General features: G+C 37.3%; 6 protein-coding genes across 6 annotated transcripts; 3 read left to right on the top strand and 3 right to left on the bottom strand.

The window, feature by feature from the left end:
* Positions 1 to 1,756: 1,756 nt before the first annotated feature.
* L201_004524 (uncharacterized protein) lies at positions 1,757 to 5,307 on the top strand (the record flags this gene model as incomplete). The annotated part of the gene is made up of 5 exons (XM_066220265.1): positions 1,757 to 2,802; positions 2,864 to 3,725; positions 3,863 to 3,989; positions 4,093 to 4,480; positions 4,680 to 5,307. 5 exons carry the CDS (start codon positions 1,757 to 1,759, stop codon positions 5,305 to 5,307), a joined length of 3,051 nt encoding a protein of 1,016 aa, XP_066076362.1.
* An 808-nt stretch (positions 5,308 to 6,115) lies between these two features.
* L201_004523 (uncharacterized protein) lies at positions 6,116 to 9,222 on the bottom strand (the record flags this gene model as incomplete). The annotated part of the gene is made up of 12 exons (XM_066220264.1): positions 6,116 to 6,412; positions 6,592 to 6,636; positions 6,796 to 6,974; positions 7,120 to 7,389; positions 7,476 to 7,659; positions 7,747 to 7,915; positions 8,004 to 8,121; positions 8,186 to 8,199; positions 8,280 to 8,397; positions 8,459 to 8,529; positions 8,641 to 8,858; positions 8,950 to 9,222. 12 exons carry the CDS (start codon positions 9,220 to 9,222, stop codon positions 6,116 to 6,118), a joined length of 1,956 nt encoding a protein of 651 aa, XP_066076361.1.
* A 2,002-nt stretch (positions 9,223 to 11,224) lies between these two features.
* Positions 11,225 to 12,353, bottom strand: L201_004522 (uncharacterized protein; the record flags this gene model as incomplete). The annotated part of the gene is made up of 4 exons (XM_066220263.1): positions 11,225 to 11,519; positions 11,665 to 11,849; positions 11,972 to 12,039; positions 12,197 to 12,353. The coding sequence occupies 4 exons, from the start codon at positions 12,351 to 12,353 to the stop codon at positions 11,225 to 11,227; spliced, it is 705 nt and encodes a 234-aa protein (XP_066076360.1).
* Positions 12,354 to 13,222: 869 nt separating this feature from the next.
* On the top strand, positions 13,223 to 14,267 carry L201_004521 (uncharacterized protein; the record flags this gene model as incomplete). The annotated part of the gene is made up of 2 exons (XM_066220262.1): positions 13,223 to 13,765; positions 13,860 to 14,267. The coding sequence occupies 2 exons, from the start codon at positions 13,223 to 13,225 to the stop codon at positions 14,265 to 14,267; spliced, it is 951 nt and encodes a 316-aa protein (XP_066076359.1).
* Positions 14,268 to 14,740: 473 nt separating this feature from the next.
* L201_004520 (mitochondrial import inner membrane translocase subunit TIM9) lies at positions 14,741 to 15,331 on the bottom strand (the record flags this gene model as incomplete). The annotated part of the gene is made up of 3 exons (XM_066220261.1): positions 14,741 to 14,854; positions 14,977 to 15,072; positions 15,266 to 15,331. 3 exons carry the CDS (start codon positions 15,329 to 15,331, stop codon positions 14,741 to 14,743), a joined length of 276 nt encoding a protein of 91 aa, XP_066076358.1.
* Positions 15,332 to 15,732: 401 nt separating this feature from the next.
* L201_004519 (uncharacterized protein) lies at positions 15,733 to 19,617 on the top strand (the record flags this gene model as incomplete). Its single annotated transcript, XM_066220260.1, has 14 exons — positions 15,733 to 15,958; positions 16,025 to 16,782; positions 16,839 to 16,923; positions 16,985 to 17,358; positions 17,448 to 17,571; positions 17,628 to 17,662; positions 17,724 to 17,814; positions 17,878 to 18,026; positions 18,091 to 18,287; positions 18,347 to 18,387; positions 18,443 to 18,562; positions 18,627 to 19,104; positions 19,184 to 19,352; positions 19,435 to 19,617. 14 exons carry the CDS (start codon positions 15,733 to 15,735, stop codon positions 19,615 to 19,617), a joined length of 3,030 nt encoding a protein of 1,009 aa, XP_066076357.1.
* Positions 19,618 to 20,014: the final 397 nt, after the last annotated feature.

The raw sequence follows: 20,014 nt of genomic DNA, 5'->3' as shown, positions 1-20,014 counted from the left end.
TCCCATTTCCCTTTCAAATCTCAATTATCCATAACATAAGCATCAGGGAAACTCATGGTCCATGTTTAAAACAGGAAGCATAAGTGAACTCTCATACGGCCGTTTATCATCAGCGAGGCAACAGCTCCTAAAAGGTTTGAACAACACGAATAACCAGTTGTAAGTACATAGCTAAACTACTGTGTATTGGAGTCTGCTTCTTTGTCGCTGCGTTGTGCATAATGTGAAGCGGTAATAGATGGATTATGGAACAAGCAAAAAAAATAAGATTCAAGATCGCGAGATCAAAGCCAAATGATGCTTCTTTTTCAATGAAAAATACAGTACGACTACATACATACATACGATGATGATGAGGATGATGATGATGATGATGATGATGGCCACCTTCTTTTTGTTTTTTTCACTTTTATCCGAATGAATACAGAAACTGCCTGTTTCGCATTGATTCTAGGTTTCAGATTTTGCAGATTTTCGTTCTTCGCGTATATCGAATTGATCGAACATCGAAATCCTTTATCCAAACCGTTATCTCGTTGATCTCAGTTTGCTTCCATTTTCATCTATCAAAGACGATTGAAAGATATGAAACATGATGTTCATAGGGAATCTACCTCTTTCCAACATTCAAGTCAAAGTACGATATGATCCTAATAGAGTTGGTTGCGTAAGGCGGCTATGAAGGTTTTATATAACGTATGGCATGTAAGCTTGCATGAGTTGAAAAGACTGTAAAACCAAGTTCCCGATGATGAAGTGTTATGGTAAAAGGGTCCGAAAGGCGCCACAAGTTGATGATCGACAACTTTTTATAAGTATAAATCGTTGGTTTTTTTATTCACCATACAGGAGGATATCTAACTCAATTACTCGTAGTGGTTTATACCTATTTGTTGCATACCAGACTTTCTTTCTATCATTTCTGCTTGCCATCCAGATTGCTTTGCATCACTATCAATTCTTCAACTTTACAAACAGTTATTACACGATTCATGATAGAAACAAAGTTGAAAATTTGAAGGAATATAACTTTATAGAATAGAATAGATAGTACAAAATACAAGGTGAGTACCAAAAATATGAGGAATGTAATTGAGATCTGTATCAGTTACATGTTTCACCATACTCTTAAATTTCATAAAATATCCTATTTTTTCCATGATCGTTGGTACCTAACCATATAGTCTCTTTTTTACTTGACCATCACAAAAAAACAATTATACCATTTATATTATAAATTTCTGCCTTGTTTGCTGTCGTCATTAGACCATCATCATCAACCTTTCTTCATCGCTATCTTACATTCATTCTTTTTGTATTCTTTCTTACTTTTATACATTTATCATTTATCATACATTCAAATACATACATACATACCATACATCAAATCGACTTTCTCGCCATCGCATCAGGATCAATTACATATCCCAGTACTTCACTTCATCTTCAATAAAAAACGATCTTGCTTCTAACTCATATTCCGCGCGTCGATCTGTCTCAACTAATCAAACAATTTCAATTTCAATCTCAACAATAGTATAATAATCCATCAATACACCTTCATCTTTTCACTATCACATATATAATACATCGACTGTCAACAATATATACCATTATTCATAGAACTCGTTCATCATACCGCTACATGGAAGTCGATTCCGTCTAAACAACCTAGCCGATCGTCAATAAAGAGAACAGTTAATCCGCCATCCACTTTTTTCTTTGCTCGCGATCGGCGAATATCTTTTATCAACAAATGTCTACTCCACCATTTTCCTCATCCTCAATTAGAATCGGAATGTCATCCCGATCGACTCCACCACCACCATATCGTGCGTCCTCGCCATCAATATCGCAAAGAGGAAGCGATAGTTTCTCATCATCACCTCTTCCTCCACCATCAATACCTATCTCAAGACTCACCGATCCGCCGATGTCCCGAGTAGAAGCATCCTCGTCTACCATGCGACGGGCTTCATCCTCGTCCAGTTCAACTCATCAATCCATTTCTTCACCATCTACATACCCTACACCTGACGTATCGACAGCACCAACTTCACCCGCTCTTACAACGCCTATCACTCGATCTTGGAGACCCACCACTAATGTTCCAACACATGTACATCGACGACATAAGAAAATAACATCAGATGGAGGAGAATCGAATCGATGGTTATCAGAGGATGAAGGAGCAGGATCGAGTACAGCAGGAGTCAGGAGAAGAAGTAGTATGGGTGCCAGAAGTGGAAGGAGAGGCGATCGAGACGATCGGAATGGAGATGCTGGACCTAGTACTCGTGCTCACCGTTCAAGAGGTCCAGATAAAGTCCAAACCACTCAAGACGCCATCAATGTCATTCAACAATCTAAACGATCTACCCAGCTTCCTGTCAGACCGCTCCCTCAGCGTATGTCATCTTTCGATTCTCGTCCTGTAGCAGCAGCATCATCAAGTTCCACCGGCGAATCCTTGCTCACTTCTGTTGGTGTGAATCCTCCAACTATAGAACAACTTGTTCCACCTCCGATCGCCTCAGATGGCAATGTTGGCTTGGGTATCAGAACATCGGGACAGAACTCTATACCAGTTATGCCTGTTTTACAGTCGGATACCAGCGAAGGTGTTATACCTCTCATGTCATCCAGTGCCGTTCCTGATTTCGCTAAAGGTAGGGGAGGCGATGGAATTGGTGGAATCAATATCCCCTTTACAAGTGGTGTGTCTGAAGATATTGATTCTGCTGCTTTGAGATTAGAAAAGAGGAAGGAATTAGTGGATAAATTAAGCCGTGTTCTTGGATGGTAAGTAGTTAAATCAAACTCACCGGGGCATTTCCGAATTCATCACTGACGTCGATTATAGCGCATTATGTCCATCCATTGATGGGTCTACACCTTCTTTGCATCATCCTATTACCCTTCCTTGCGGGCACACCTTATCGTCAAACCATATCTTTATTCCTGCTCCACCACCTTTACATTTCACCAACGAACCGCCACATGAGATTTTCGCGGCCCAACAAAAGCAACATGCTCAACGATTGGCTATATGGACCAATGTCATGTGTCCCATCCCAACCTGCAAACGGTTTAGCCCAACGGCTAGCGCGTCAGCTGTCATGCCAAATGCAGACGTCTCGGGCGACGAGCCTTCTTCTGAATCCGCGGTATCTGAAAACGGTGCTCAGCGAACTGGAATGTTGGCTTCGGGTGTTCATTACTACCCACCTGCACCTGCACCTGTAACAACAACTCTTCCTGCACCTCCTCCAGCGTATTCCACTGAGAATCCAACCTCCGCTTCAGGTTCTCCATTACTCGATGTTACCGTGGATAAAATCCTCGCATTGGTCAAACAAGAGAGACAGAGATTGGAAAGTAACGATGTTGGTCATTATAGAGAAGAAGAAGAAGAGACTGATGTTGACTCTTCGTCAAGTTCTGATAATGATGATGATTCCCATATCCTGCCATCTGGTGCTTCTCAAGCATCTTTGACACACGATTTTTCTCTTTTGGCTTCGGGCGGTACTGGTTCTTCAACATTGATGGGTCGGACTGGATCGAAAAGGCGAAGAAAGGAACATAGACCACCAAGAAGATTACCAAGAACAAGTGTTAATCAGAATCAAGCAAACGATTTTGACAAAGAATTAATGGGAACTTTGGAATGTGATGTCTGCGCAATGTTATTATATGAACCTGTGACTACACCGTGTCAACATGTAAGCTAGTTCTTTTTGTTTTTTTTTGGCTCATTTTTTTTTCATCAATCCCCTATACTTCTGGTCAATGGCCGTTTACGTTATTCTTGCAATCCATCTGACTAACGCTTATCGGTTTTCGGTTTTTGTTCACTTAGTCTTTCTGTTCAAAATGCCTCTCAAGATCCTTGGACCATTCTTCTAGGTGTCCCGTTTGTCGACAAGATCTACCTAGTTTCGCATTCTTCCAGGATCATGCCGTCAACAAAGTACTTTTAACAATTAGTAAGTTTCCTATCTTTAGTATCTCGGCCATTTACCTTTTGACGTGACTACCCTGCATAACTTGATAATGGGAAGATGCTAATCATTCATGCATCCTTAATAGTCAAGACTGCATTCCCTGAAGAATATGTTGAAAGACAACAAGCGATTGAAAGAGATGAAAGGGACGCAAGACTCGATACACCGATTTTTGTTTGCACATTAGCTTTCCCTGGAATGCCAACGATACTTCATGTATTTGAGCCAAGGTACCGATTGATGATTAGACGATGTATAGAATCTACTACACCTAGATTTGGAATGGTTTTACCTGCCAGAGGTTCAGGTGCTCCTCAACTACAAGGTTTAATGGAATATGGAACAATGTTAGAGATTCAATCAGTTCAGATGTTACCTGATGGCCGATCAATGGTTGAGACAGTGGGAACCCATAGATTCAAACTGTTAGAAAAGGGTAGTCTCGATGGCTATACAGTTGGTAGAATCGAAAGGTAAGTTTTTCTGTTTTTATCTCTCAAATTTGTTTTAATTGTGCCGTAAATACAAGTGTCTGTTTTAATTGTGCCGTAAATACAAGTGTCATTTGTCGGAAAAGGGCAGAAGACCGAATAGATTTCCTGTTGATCCAACATAAATCGACAGTTGGTAAAGAAGCTAACTTGTTCGTTCGATTGCGGTGATCGTCTGTAGGATCGATGATGTCTCACCTGAAGAAGAAATCGCTATGGAAAGAGAAGCTGTTTCGCGCGCCACAATGTCTCGGGTGAACTCTGTTCCCTCAAATTCGACATCGGTCAATGGCACTGGCTCAAACGGTACCAATATTTTGGGTCCATCAAGTTCAGGTACTTTACAAAGTGAAACTAGCACTAGCGCTGCACCTGTATCAACGGCTTCGACATTACCAATCTCATTACCACAACAGCCAAGTTTACCATTAACCGGAATTCCTGGTATGAGTGGTGGTGGTGGTGGCCCTATTGGACCTGGAGGAGTGGACTTTGCCGCTCTAGCTTCTCAATCTGCTACAACTAACGCTAATGCGGATGATACACCTGAAACAACAGAAGAGTTGATGGCAATCTGTCAAGCATTCATTGATCAATTAAGATCAGGAAGCGCACCATGGTTATTACAAAGATTGAATAACACATACGGATCAATGCCTACCGATCCAAGTGAATTCAGTTATTGGATGGCTTTGGTTATGCCTATAGATGAATACGAAAAAGCAAGATTATTACCTATTAGATCACCTAGATTAAGATTGAAACTAATTGTACATTGGGTTGAATCACTTCGATCATCTTGGTGGTAAGTTCACATTCCATCACATAACAAAGAAGATATATGCTAATCATTTGGATTTCTTCCTTCTATATCATAGGTTCTCAAGCGGGTGAGCTTTTTCTTTCTCTTTTCGAGCATTCTGAATAATGTTTCTATACAATGGGATTTAAGCTGACCAACATCCTGTTATTTCATCTTTGCTCTATGATTAAATTCGATTCCAAATTTAACAGGTGCGTCGTTGGTTAGATCCTCGTCATAGATTATCGGCAAACACGGTAAAATCGTCTGTCTGTACTGCTTATGCGACCTTCTTTTTACTTTCCATCTATCTATTCTATCTGGGGTTAGGGTCGTAAGGTTGGTTCACTGGTTTCATCGTTAAAGAGGGGTGCTATACATGATTCCTAGATGTAAATGAAAAGAGAGATTGGCTAGATCTCACTGCGTTATTTAGGTCATCCGTACATACGTGCATATATAAGTCATATAATTACATACAGATAACATCGTTTCATACGCATTAAAGGTGCTTTGAATATCCCAAATACGATTATAGTTCATAATGCATAACTTTTGTGTAGCTTAAATCTTGCAAAACATGAATCAGTTACGGTCCATACCACAAGGAGAAGTTACAGCGCACGGCAATCATTCGAAGTCTTAAAAATATTATGCATGATCATACAGTACTGGTGCAGGATTATAGAAAGATTATGTGTATACAGTATATCAATTGTATCATTACTAATGTCGTCGGATTTTTGTTGAATACGATAACTGTTTATGGGAGAATCATTCTTATCTTGTCCTATATCAATCACTCTTCTACTACATTATATACGGGAATTTATTCTTGATGGAGGTAAACTACCTCCAGTATCTCTTAAACCATCTTCAACACGTAACATCCGTCTAATCTCTTTATCTCTATCTTCTTCACCTTGATCATTATTACTTGTTATTGCTGCCTGTGCTTTTATTATTCCATTTTCAAGATTATTTACTTTACCTTTTTCATTTATTGGTATTTCTTCATTTTCATTATTTAATTTTTGATTCTGTTCATTTGATTCTGCATTACTACTAGCGTAAGTTCGTTTAAGACTATATGATTTCGTGCACAGTGTGATCTATAGGTTATTATTGCAAAATAGAAAAGTCAAATATCAGTATATATATTGAGTTTTAATTTTCAGACTTGAAATCTGTTATGTTATCGATATTAACCCGATGTTGGTTTGAAACTCATCATCATATTTTGCATGAGAGGTGACTGCTAAAATCATAAATGAGGAAATGGTGAACTCACAGCTAATGCAGCACAGGATAATGCGCAGCCTACCAACCAACAGATCTATTTAAAAGGACAGCAAGTTTCAGTTATTTAGTCCATTAACAAATGTATAAATAATGCCAATGAAATCGATTGATGTGGAACATTTTTGATTCTGTTTTTGTTTTTATTTTCGTTTTCATTGTGAATGAACTGAAGAATTCAAAGCGAAACACTTACTCTCATTGAATCTGCAAAAGCCTTCAAGACATCATTTTTCAATTGACCTTGAGGTAAATCATGTAATTTATGATATCCTTCTGTACCTTTTGGAATTTCAAATAAAGTTCCATATCCTTGAATTTTTGAAAATCTTGATCTTAAACCTGTATTAAATATAGCTGTAAAAATCGCTAGACCTGTTGAAGAGCAAAAGTGAATGAATCCGAATTTTATGAAAGGGAGAAAATATATACAAATAATTAAAGAAAAGTCAGTTCATTTATCCTTTTACTATAGTGTTGTATCAAGTCGAGATTTATTAAATGATCAAAAGGAACATACCTATACAAGCAGCAATTGATCTACATAAAGTCCAAGCAGCAGTTGCAGCAGCCATATCTTTTCCTGGCATTGAAGCTTGAATAATTAACATTGGAGTTGAAATTGCTAAACCAATTCCAGCTGCTACAACAACCTGAATGCCTTCTTGAGTTGCATATGAAACGTTATACTTTAATAGAGCATACCATAATCCATATCCAATACATGTAATTGAAAATCCGATCCAAATTATCGGTCGGATTATATGAAATCTAGTTGAAATTTCACCAGCTAAAAGGGATCGAAATAAAGATGAGTACATAGTACATTGTAAGTATATAAACGAAATCTTTCAGAAGAGTACACTTATGACTCACCAATTATACTGAAAACAGTTAAACCAACACAAAAAGGTATAAAATCCACACCTGATTTTAATGACGATGCGCCACCTATACCTTGAAAGAATTGAGGTAATAAGAAAGTCGCTGGCATGAACATTAAAGATAAGAAGAATGAACCGAAGGTGAAGAATAATGGTGTACGAGTTTTAAGCATACGCTGAAGAGTCAAGAAGAAACAAACAAGGTCAACATGGATACTCAAGCAATACTTCGCCTCAATGATAAGGCTGGTCTTGCCACTTACAGCAGGAATAACAGCATTTTTCTTAGTAGTCAAAAAGTGGATTACTGCTATTGCAGTAGTTACAACTCCACCAATAATTACACCATATGCGGTTTTAGATCCAAATCCATAATCTGCTGCATTGGAAAATCCAACAACGACTAAAGCCGCAGCTGCCATAATCAACACCCTATAATCGATAATTACAATTAATAAATTGTATATTTAGCATTCGCTCCTGTCGTGAAGTGACCTACATGAAATCGAGTAGGACTTACAAACCAACAAAATCGAATGATCTTCGTAATTCAGCTATATCACCTCTTTGAGTCCTTTTCAGATTCAAGAAGAAATAGAGTAGTATTAAAGCAACAGCACAAATCGGGATATTGATGTCTGAGAGATATTGTCCGTTAGCCTAGAATCAATTCCTGTACTTTGCTGACAGACATATACTCACAAAAACACCAACGCCTTTTTGGTTCACACACATCAAAGCCCATGTCAGCTTTCAAAGATACCTGATATCTCTATGGAGGCCTTCTCAAACTTACCAACTAGCTTTGGTAGTCAGTACACCACCAAGTATAGGACCCAGCGTACCAGCTACACCCCATGTAGCACCCATATATCCTTGATAAGCACCTCTCTTTTCTAAAGGTACGACATCGGCTATGAATGTAAATCAGCTTCTATCAGCATGTATCGAAAGACGAGTGGTCGGACAACTTACAAACAACTATTAAGGATAGACTGACAACCGAACCACCGCCTAAACCAGCGAAAGCTCTAGCTATAATTAACCTTATAATCGAGTATTAAAAGTGATAAATCAATACATATGTTTAATCATATTTAGTGATTAAATACAAGATTATCTAGAGAATGATGAATTTGGTGGCGTTAGGTACTCACCAAGTTGCATTTTTAGCCGCACCACATAAAGCAGAAAAAACTAATAAAAATCCAACAGCCATATATAAAGCAGGTTTTCTACCGATTATATCTGTTAATCTGCCATTTACAGGATTCATCATTACTTGACTTAATAAATATGATGTACCAATCCAACTATATTCCGATGGTGTTGTGTTGAATTCTGCTGCTATGGTTGGTAAAGCTGTAGCTACGATCTAAATCATAATTCAGCATTTCCCCCATTTACCACCGTCTGTAATCCTATTTTGGTGATTCGATAGAATAGAATAAAGTATACTAGCTTACAGATTGATCTAAAGCAGCTATGAAACCGACTAAACCAATAGAAGGCATAACAATCCATAGATTATTTTTCGGTATTTCAGGTTCATCATCGAATTTTCCATGTTGATGATCTTCATTATGTTTATTACTACTGACGATATCTTGATTTTGTGATATTGTTGGATCATTCTTTTCATCATTTGACATATTCTTCGGCTCGTGCGTTACTTCATCGGGTTTAGGCAGATTCCTCTCTAGTTCGTACATAGCAGCAGTCTTGTCATTTTGTATCATCTTGTTCTGTTTCTTCCTGTATATCCCTTCCAAGAAGATTTCTATATCCCTCCAAAGAGCATGTTATATCAATTTAACTTTGAAGATCGAGAACCAGGAAGCATACCTTCCGCTTTGTTCGTTGACGGATTGTATATATTTCAATCGATTGATTAGTCTTCCAATCAGTGAGTAGATCAATCAGAACACTCGATCCACAATGAGCTTTTTACTCTGCAAATTATCTTTTTTTCCGTTCGCGAGGAACAGCATGCATGTTACTGTAATTGACTATTCAAGCTTATTCAAGGGAAACAAGCTAAACAAGTTAAAAAACCAACTCACAAGATGCTACAGTATCGGTTAAGCCCGAACATGTTTAAAAAGCTGCATTCTGTCGGTGCATTAAGAGTCCGATGATCATGATCGGCGCCGGAGCTCATCTATTATGAGTGGAGGTCAAATTCCCATGCCATGCAAGAGATTCCAGTAAAGTGTCATGGGTAAGTCTGACTATTACTACCTGGCGTCAAATCTGTAGGATGCGATTGCTTGTCATGCAGAAAGAAAACCAAATAGGTAAATTAAATGAAATCTGGAAGTACCGTTGCTCAAGCTGAAGGGATCAAGACAGATCAGCTCGTGATGAGTTTGCAGCGGATGCGATTTTGCAACAGCTCTTATCAGAGGAGCTTATAAACATACACTATACCTTTAGCTTGTTCATCCCATAGCTGATAGGCTTCAGGGGGAGTATGATCTCTCAAGCTCACTTGACAGCTGTCAGATCAGAGTCATTGAAAAGCCACCAAATCGTTCTTTCACCCTTTTGTATATGTCATTCCCTTCACTAAGAAAAAAACAGATACTAGTACTACGAGTCTGTAAAGCTCGAGTCATTAATTCTGGTCTCATCTGCTCAGGTATGTTTGCTGGTCCGTACAGCGACTGAGTGATACCTGAGACACTTGGACATCTCCCTCATTTGTTTTCCCACACAAGTGAGACTACGATTAACTCCGAACGAAGATCGTTGCTCCAGAAAACAGCAGAAGTAGGTTGATGAGTGGATCTTGATTGCGGGAAAATATTTAGTTTTCAGATTATTCATGCGTACTATAGGTGACTCTGCTTGGATGAAATATTTAATGACCCCTAAAATAGGGTAGACCAGAAGTTGCTATGTTTGTGCTTGAGAGGAAGGGATGTAGGAGTTACTCTATTCTTACGTCAGTAGCGGAAGGCTCAGTTGTAAATCTTAATACCATCAAATATATCTTTAAGAGATACTGGTTAGATCTACAAAGTCTGATGACTGCTTAAGGTATTCTGGTTAAATCCGATAAATTTTTGGCTTCGCGTGTATCTGCTTCGTCCAAGTGACAAGGAGTGTTTACTCTGTGTAAGTGATACAGAGATATAGGAATTTGGATGAAGTCTCAAAACCATGTTTGGACTAATGCAAGATGCTCTACTTGTATACCAGTAGACAAGTTAGAAGATAAGGCTATGTTGCTGGTATCGAAGATGCATGCATCGTATGATGTTTTCATTTTTGGTTCCATTTTCGACAAAGAGAGTTACATAGGACTTGTCATGTTTCATAGTTATCAGTAGATCAGTTGCGATTGCATAATGAGCAGGATAGTTGGTGTGGAAACACAACAGGTGATTTAGCCGATCATATTTCACAATAGCCACTCAGGGAGATGCAGACGCTGTTATGTTCATATCCTGTTGACTTGCTGATAAATGATAATTGGATGTAGAGACCAACATGCAAGGGAAATTGAGATTTACACAATACAGTCATGGTATATCTGCGTGTAGATCTAGATCGCCCAATCTGGGAGTATAGTATGGTACTATCATCGATTTAAACTAGCTGTGCGGCAACGAAGTTAAGATGAAATTGATAAGACATTAGTACATAAGCATCTTGTCTGTTTTTTTTTTTTGTTGCGTGCATGATCAGAATTCGGGTATTAAAAATAGTTTGATTTACAGTATGTAACTAATCTTTTTAATCTTTAGATGATCCACCACCAAACCCAGGAATATAAGATTTCATTCTACCCCAAACGGATTTTGATTCTTCAACTAATCTAATTGAACCTTTTGAATATTCTAAACTTTCTTGAGCATTTCTTTGTGGTGGAAATTCAAAATCTCTAGGTAAATTACTTTGTGATCTAGCTTGTTTCATTGCTGTTGTTGAGGCTGGTACTTGTACAGGTGCAGGTATTAAAACAGGATTCAATTTAGCTTCTTGTATTTCACGTGCATGTTCTGTTATTGAATTGAATACTGCTACTTTACTGTTATCATCCCAAAAGTGAAGAAAAGCATTGTTAGTCAATTGATTAATACAACTTTCATTTTGGTTTGATTGCGATAGATGAAAAATGCTTTCTATCTGGAAAATTCTGTATTCTAATTGTTATGAGAGATCGTCCAACTCACCGATCACCATCTTGAATTTTATCATTAACTTCCATTGCAGCTGCAACACCAGCAGCACCAAAACCGAGTAAACCACCTGCGAAACCTGATAAACCTGCCCAAAATAATCTTGTTGCGATATGTGGTCTTGGATATTGTTTTTTCATTAATTGCCAAATTAAAAATGAGAATGAAAATGCTCCGGCCTAAAAGAAAATACATAAGAAGAGTATATATATAACAGTGATCAGCGATGATACATTTCTTTGCATGAGCGGATCTATACCTCTTACCGAACATTGACTGAAGAAAGAAGAATTCAACTTACAGGTGGTGTATATGCCATCCATCTGTATCCTTTCTCCATAACTTCAACATCTTTTTGAGTTATCTCACCTATTGTGTCAGAATAATTCCAATATCAGTTAAATGATTGAAATGCGATTTGAGTATTTGAGTAAGCGGCAAAACGGCCTGACTCAAATATATGGATATGTTGCTAGTATGTACAATTGTACGCGTTGTAATCCTTTGAGTTGGAGACTGTACTCACCTGAAGCTATCTTCTGTCTGACTAAATCTTTGGTTTCAGGTAAATCAAACGGATTTACAGGTAAGAAATTACCACTAAACCAGTTTGATGAGGATGAGGAAGCTTCAGAAGCTAAAGTTCCAGGTGGTGTTGCTGCTGAATTTGGTCTCGATGACATGGTGTCAGATTTAAAGTGAATTATATACTCTTTCCTGTTGTTGGCCTGTCAATATGATGGGTATGTATAATATTAGAGTATAATAATGGTTTCGAATCTTGATTAGATATGCGATAAGAAGAAATATAAAATAATTTCAAGCTCAACATCTAACCATACAGCAATCATAGAATTCAAAATCGAAGATCGGATTCGGAAAATATCGCTGTTACGTAATTATGATAAACCGGTACGGAGATGGTCTACAACGATTCAAGATCTATCCTACACCCCGTAAAGTATGTTCCTATCGATAGCTGTTTTATTGACAGATCTATATATATATATATACCAAACATGAATTGACAGGGGCACATAGTCACAACTGAATGTATAACACAAGCTCTGGTGTGGCTTTCATAAAATGGTGTTTTTCTTATATACCGCTACCTTGAGTTTCATCTTATGGACAACTATCATTCGATTATCCCTGAACCCGAACACTGAGAGGATTAGAAGAACTTTATGGTTAATCGCGGTTCCCTCAACGATTTTAGCTGTGAAGAATTGCCAAGGTATAGAGGGTAAGTTAGGGATATACATATCTTGAATCAACATCTTGAGGGTTTCAGTCCCGATTAACACCGTTATGTTTTTCAGTTCTACTGGGATGTGTGCTTGTAAGTATTGACGACCATCGAGAAAATGACCGTCAGACATATACTGATATTGAGAGTTTGAACGATTTTCGTATCTGAAACGTGAAGATTGTCATCGTGAGTCATATTGTCACATCTGACTATAATGGTCCTACTTGTCCACGCTAGTAGTAGGGAAGCTAACATACGTTATTTTGCTCTAATCCCATAAAGGCTATAAGTCCTGGTACGATGTGGGCGTTCAACGCACCACCCGAATATCATGATCTACCTGACAATCCACCATTTCCTAAACTTCGCTGTACTAAAGGATGGAAAGTATTTGATTTAATGTGTAATTATCGATTACTTAATCTATCTCATAAACCACCCATAAACGAATCATCTTCAAAATCAAGTGCAAACAAGATATCTTATTGGTCTGGAATAAAATATCATACATTACAATTACTTTATTCCATCATTTTATTAGATATATTTACTTGGCCAAGTATAAAAACACCTTTATTATTTCCTGAATTAACTTATGAGGAATTAACGATTACTTTAAAAGAGAAATATGGTATATATGGTTATTTAGTCGATGTGGTTATGGTAACTTGTCAAGGATTAAGTACATATCAATTCATATGTATAATATATCATTTTGAAGCTTTATTAGGTATTGGTTTGAAATTATGGTTACCTGAAGAATTTCCTAAATTGATGCATAGACCTGATAAAGCTGATAATCTAAATGATTTATGGGGTAATAGATGGCATCAACTATTAAGGGTAAGTTGTAATGGTTTCTCTCTACATATATATATATAACACATATTCAATGTGAGAAAGAAAAAGCTGAAATCAATAAAATACGAATCATTAGAAAACGAATAAATTCTATTTATCCAAAATACCATTCAATCTTCCAAAACCTTTATATATGGTTGTATTTTTCTTATTATCTGGATTAGGACATTGCCCATTCTATTATATCATAACAGGTAAATTCCATACTTTATTATTCTTATGGACTTTTGGTTTATTAGGTTTAGGTTGTATTTTGGAAAGACAATTTTATCATTCAACTAACTTCAAAGTAGGTGGATATTTAGGTAAAATCTGGATGTGGAATTGGTTAATCTTGAGCGGGGAAGCTTTAACTGTAGAATTATATAATTTACAAGTTGATTTAACGAGATCCCATCCATTACCCAATGGAGATATCAGTAAGGATGTTCAAGGTAGTTTAACGGATTTGATTTGGAGGACATTGGTTGGTTATTGGCTATAAAGTCAGTAGTATTGTATATAGACAAAATACTATGTATATTATGTTTCATTTATGGAAATTATATTTAGGCTATGATCAATCTTGTCGCATTCGATAAGATTTTAAAAATAGAAATTTCCAGACTTGTCAGGGACGAGCAGATTATCAGTCACCTTATTAGTATATGTTCAGCAGTTGAGATACTGCCAGCGCTAGATCTCCATTTCCTGTTGAGTGTCGCTGGATCAGTTAGAATGAAGTAATCTGTGGAGAAAAAGTTTTGTCGACGCTGAAAGGGGGTCTATCCAAACGCGGAAGACATTAAATGAGTTTTTAGAGAGCTGACTATCAGGCAGAGAAGTGATACATTATGATATATAGTCGTATTTCGTTTTGATATATTTATACTGGTAAGTTCCTTTATTTACCTTGCATTTGTTCTATTTACTCGAGTTTAAACAACAATCAGTTATTCATTTCGATTTCAATAATAATCATATTATAAAATGAGGAGATCTCCACTCACCAGCATTATGTTCAGCGAATCTAGCTCCTACACGTTCAGAATGTTTCAAGAATTTATCTGTACAATTTTGAACACATGTTGACTATTTGGAAATTCCATTAATGTTATTAGTTAGCAAGAAGAGGTTTTCTATTGTATAATCGATATGATAATCGCAGTTTCTATAGTTCAGATGATTTCAAAAGTATGAAGGTCTCTACTCACCTCATTTGTTGTTAAAGCTTTTGAAGTGAAATCTTGAGCACATGCATTGAAACACCTTTCTACTAAACCTGAATACAATCTCATGAAATCTTGCATCTACAGTGAAAAATCGAATTTTATCAGTTTTAAGAGTACTGGGCGCAGTCTGTCAATGACCCAATTGCCGATAGAGTTTTAAGGTCCTGGTGAAATTCCGTCCTCAACAATGGATCTCTTCATAATCTCGGATATGATATATTCTCTTACATTCACTTGATCGACCAAAAAGAAAGATCAATTAAAGACTCACTTGTTTCTTCTCAATGACTTTTGTCATATGAGCTTGTTCTGTACCGTTGAATTGAGAGAAATCCATTCTGTCCTTTTCTATGTCCTTGTTTTAAATGTTATCAAATGTTATCAAGAAATAAAGGTGTATAGTTATACGAAACAATGGAGATGATAGTTGATGAGAAGCTATTGGAAAGATAGAGAAAGCCATAAAAAGTTGAGCTGAAATTCGGCTTCATCATATACACAGTAACGATGAAAAGATTAGCGGCGATCGCCGACATGACCGTCCACTTGAAACACGTCGCAGTATATATATATATAGTAGCTTCTTGGCGACCACAACAATATCAATAATATCATCCTTTGTTTTCCATCTACTCTTCTAGCTTTCAGTCTTCGATCACATCTACCAATTGAAAGGGAATAGGTGATAACTGATCACGGACATAGGTTGATCACTGTAGCATTGAGCAAAAAATCAAGATGTTCCGCAATCTACCAACCTTCAAATCATTACCTCAAGCTATAGGATTACCATTCTTATCAACTCAAGAAGATGCACAGCTTAAATTCAAATCATCTCAAAATGGTATCAAAAGATTATATAGTGAAGATATAATACCTATATCAGATGTTACTTATTGGTCACAATATTATAGTTTATTCAATTCATCTGCTGATGTTTATTCATTAATATCTGTACAAGATGGTATGTTTTTTTTTTATTTATCAATCACTCATAATAAACACTGATTTTATTGTTTTGATATTATAGTCCGTCAAGCATTAGATAAACAACCTCAAAATTTAGCTAATCTTATATTAACCTTATCACATCATTTATTTACTTTATTACCTTCAACGGATTTCCCACATCATGCGAATTCATTATCTTCACCACCAACTAGAAATACTTCATTAACATCACAACAGGATTTATCAAAAGAAGCTTTAAATTGTTTAAGAGTATTAGGTAGAATTTTAGTTGTAATTTATGAAAAAGAATCTGATTTAAAAGAACAATTCAATCATGGTATCATTGCTCAACAAGATTATGATGAAAGTTTCGCTAAGAAATGGTTATGGAGTAAATCTATCATAGATATAAATAATAGATCATCTGATAATCATAATCCGTTATACGATAGACCAAGTTTACAAGATCCATCAAGAGATCCACAATCACAGCCACGACAACAACAACGAGAAGAAAATGATCAGTTCAAAATTGAAGATTCAGATTCTGATGAAGAAGAGGACGAAGGCGTTAGAGCTTTTCAAGCTACTATAGGAAATCCTGCTCCTCCTCAATCAATAACCAAAAAAGAGGAAAATATAAAAGATGATCCATTGTCAAAATCAGATACTGAAGGACTTGATGGTGAAGCACAAGAGAATGCAGAAGAAGCAAAAGAAGAATATATGCCTTGTTTGATTGAGAGGTTATTTAGCTGCACGATTGATTTGTTATTTTGCGCAGGATTTACGGTACCTGATAGTGTAAGAGGTCCGAATATAACGGAAAAGATCAATGTGAGTTCATTCATATTCAAGACGAAACGGATTGCTGATAATCCACATATATGAAGTATGTGATATGGGAAAAGGGTGTTGGGAGTACAGTAAATGTAGGAAGCACTGCAGAACTCGATAAAAACAAGACTGAAGTACTTAGTAAGCAATCTTTTATGTTTTTTTATCTTGGATACAGTGATTAATAATGGCATTATATCAGGATTTTTACTCATTTTGTTATCCACGACGATTTATACACCACCACATGCATTAACAACGACACCAAATCTACCTTTACAGATCTTAACACATTCGTTAGAACGTAGATTAGTTTTATCTTTATTGTGTTCATTCATAAATACATCTTTAACACCTTTAAAAGCTTCTTTTGGAATTAGTGGTCAAATACCTTATAATCATCTAATATCGAAAGCTGCAGAAGAAAGAAGAGTACTAGTCAGAGCTTCTTTAATGGTTTTACTTGTTGCTTTGGATCATCGTGAAGATGGTCCAGAACAAAATGTCATTGGTAATAGTGCTACAATGGGTGAAAGTAAAGAAGAAAATGCTTTCAGGTATTTTATATCCAAATTAGTAGGTATTCTTCATGATCATTCAGCTTATTCATGTTGGGCATCTTCTTTTTCTGAAAATGGAGCTGATCTATTATCCGATCAACGTAGCATCGTAAAGAAGATTTCTCCTTCTTATTAGATGGAATCATAGGTATCTTACAAGAACATAATGCGGTTACAAATGGTTATTTACCAGGAAGTAAAAAGCCTATACCGTATATCCTAGAAACCTGTAAGCTATCTAACGTGGATTCCGTTTGCATTTCTCAGCTTACATGTCTGACTTAGATATACTTCTTTGGCGTTTGGTCGATCTTAATAAGGTAAGCTGATCGAACTCTTGTTTTACGCCACGTTTCTCAGCTAAATTTTCAACCTATGCAGAGATTCCGTCAATACCTCCTCGATTCGGGTAAAGCACTTGACGTAGTATGCTATATCTTAGTTACATGTTTGGATCTCAAAGATGATCCAGGTAAGCAAACAGACTCGTGAATTTATCAGATAAAACCCCAACTTACGATTACCCCTTGATTAGCACAACACGGTCTTTTACGTCTTCTTTCTTATCTGTTGCAAACGCTTTCCGCAGATAAAGCTTTTGCTGTATCCCTCAATCAGACTATTAGAATGGCAATACCGTCTAAATGGGCTGTAACAGGTACAGCAGCGGATTTTATGATAGTGGTATGTACCCTATATTCCCCTGTCATGAAGTCGCTATTTAGCTAACTTCGCTGAATGGTAACAGTCAATCTACTCAATCGCTACCACTCCAGGTCTCAACCCTCTCTTCCCAGCTTTGACTATCAGTATATCCAATATAGCGCCATATCTTAACAACATTGGTGTACAAGCTTCTACTAGGTTATTGCAGCTATTCAAAGCTTTCTCCGCGCCTAATTTCCTGTTAGCAGATGAAGGTCACCCTCGACTTGTATATTATCTGTAAGCTACGCCGCCTGCTTCCAACGAATCGGATTAATAGCTGACATGATTTGCTGCAGTTTGGAGACGTTCAATTCCATATTATACTTCCAGCTGAACGGTAAGCTAGAAGTTATAAACGGTCAAGTCAGCTTACTAATGTAATTTGTGTGCAGAAAACCCACACTTGGTTTATGCAATCTTGAGATCCCATAAAGAGTTTCAAACGTTAGCGACGTTCACCTTAGTATCTGGTCTGAGAGATATCCAAAGGCGTAAGGCATTGAGAGCAGCAGGTAAGTTGCTTGTACGAAGGCATCGTTAGCAATAACTGCTGACAAACATCGTTACCATACCCAGCCGCGGAAAAGAATGCGAACGCCAAACCTGGTTTACAGCGCTCACCATCTGAGCTTGACATGTTGGCTGAAAAAGCTGCCCTATTGGGTCGTGATCTCGATAATGAAGACAATGAAATCTCGTCTCCATCATCACAACGACGTGTATTATCACCTACCATACAAGAAACAATCGAAGAAGCCCCCTCAACTCAGCCTTTGACAACTCCTGGGAGTGAGAACTCATCGGATCCACTTGCTGCATCACAGTCTACACCAGACAACAATATTGCATCTTCCCCTTCAGTAGCCTATCCCCCATCTCAGAATGGTCTAAGTGAGAAACAAAGGGGAAAATTGCGTGCAATGGATGTAGAAGACGATACCGAAGTTGGTCAACCTGAAATTCCCGATGAAGAGTTAATGAGAGTTGCACAAGCTGGAGTCGGTCCTAATGGTTATGTACCAACACAAGAATGGGTATCAAGTTGGCAAAAAGGGTATGTCACATATTCTACTTTGGATCGTCGGCAATCATGACTTCCACAGACCACTACTGACAATGGGTGTTCTGTATAGTCTGCCTCTTGATCCTGTTTTAGTAGCTATTTCGGAGATCTTACCGAAAATACAAGAAAATCAACAACTAACGGGCGCACCATCATCGAAAGTGTTTAATATACTTAGAGGCGTATCGTTATCTGAAGTGCTACCTCCTGCACCTCCTATAGTACCTAGAAGATTCCAGGTAAGTTAGTCTGATACATGTGTTTTGTATATCACATATTAGTGAATCTACACGGATAGCTAATTATGTCTTGTTATGTTAGTGGTCTTCCGCTTCATGCGTTTGGTTAACATCATTATTATGGGGTAATATCTATGTTGCCGGATTGACTACCGATGGGGTATGGAGGGATACAACAGTGAAACTTTTCGGGGTCAAACAAGCTCCTGTCAAAGGCAGGAGTGCACAAGTTGGGAGATTCTTGAAGACTATCGGAGTAGTATAGGGTATAAAGTCTGGTCTTGACTGTTAAATACAAACTTTCAAAAGGCGTTACGAATCTTTTAAGGATTTTCGCTGTAGCATGCTAAGCTCGAATTTTCATCATTCATGCATAATTTACGCTACGTATTCTCAGCTTTAACCTACACTTGTAATTGCATGTTCAAGTTGCTGCGAAATAAGCTTTTTCCATACCAAATGACGATCATTATAAAGTATTATTAAGTTACGAAAGGATGACGGCATGACGTCATCTCAATCAACCCTTATCTATATAGTACTAGTACCGCCAATCCTTTTATGCTTTTTTTTTTTTCTCACTAACAACAACGTACTAGTTACTTTAACAAGATATATATCGGAAGACCAATTTAACTGCTTTTTCAATACAATCTAATCCC

The sequence above is a fragment of the Kwoniella dendrophila genome, chromosome 5, assembly GCF_036810415.1.
Source record: "Kwoniella dendrophila CBS 6074 chromosome 5, complete sequence".
In the NCBI taxonomy this organism is placed as follows: Eukaryota; Fungi; Basidiomycota; class Tremellomycetes; order Tremellales; family Cryptococcaceae; genus Kwoniella; species Kwoniella dendrophila.
This window is presented reverse-complemented; position numbering and strand designations above follow the sequence as displayed.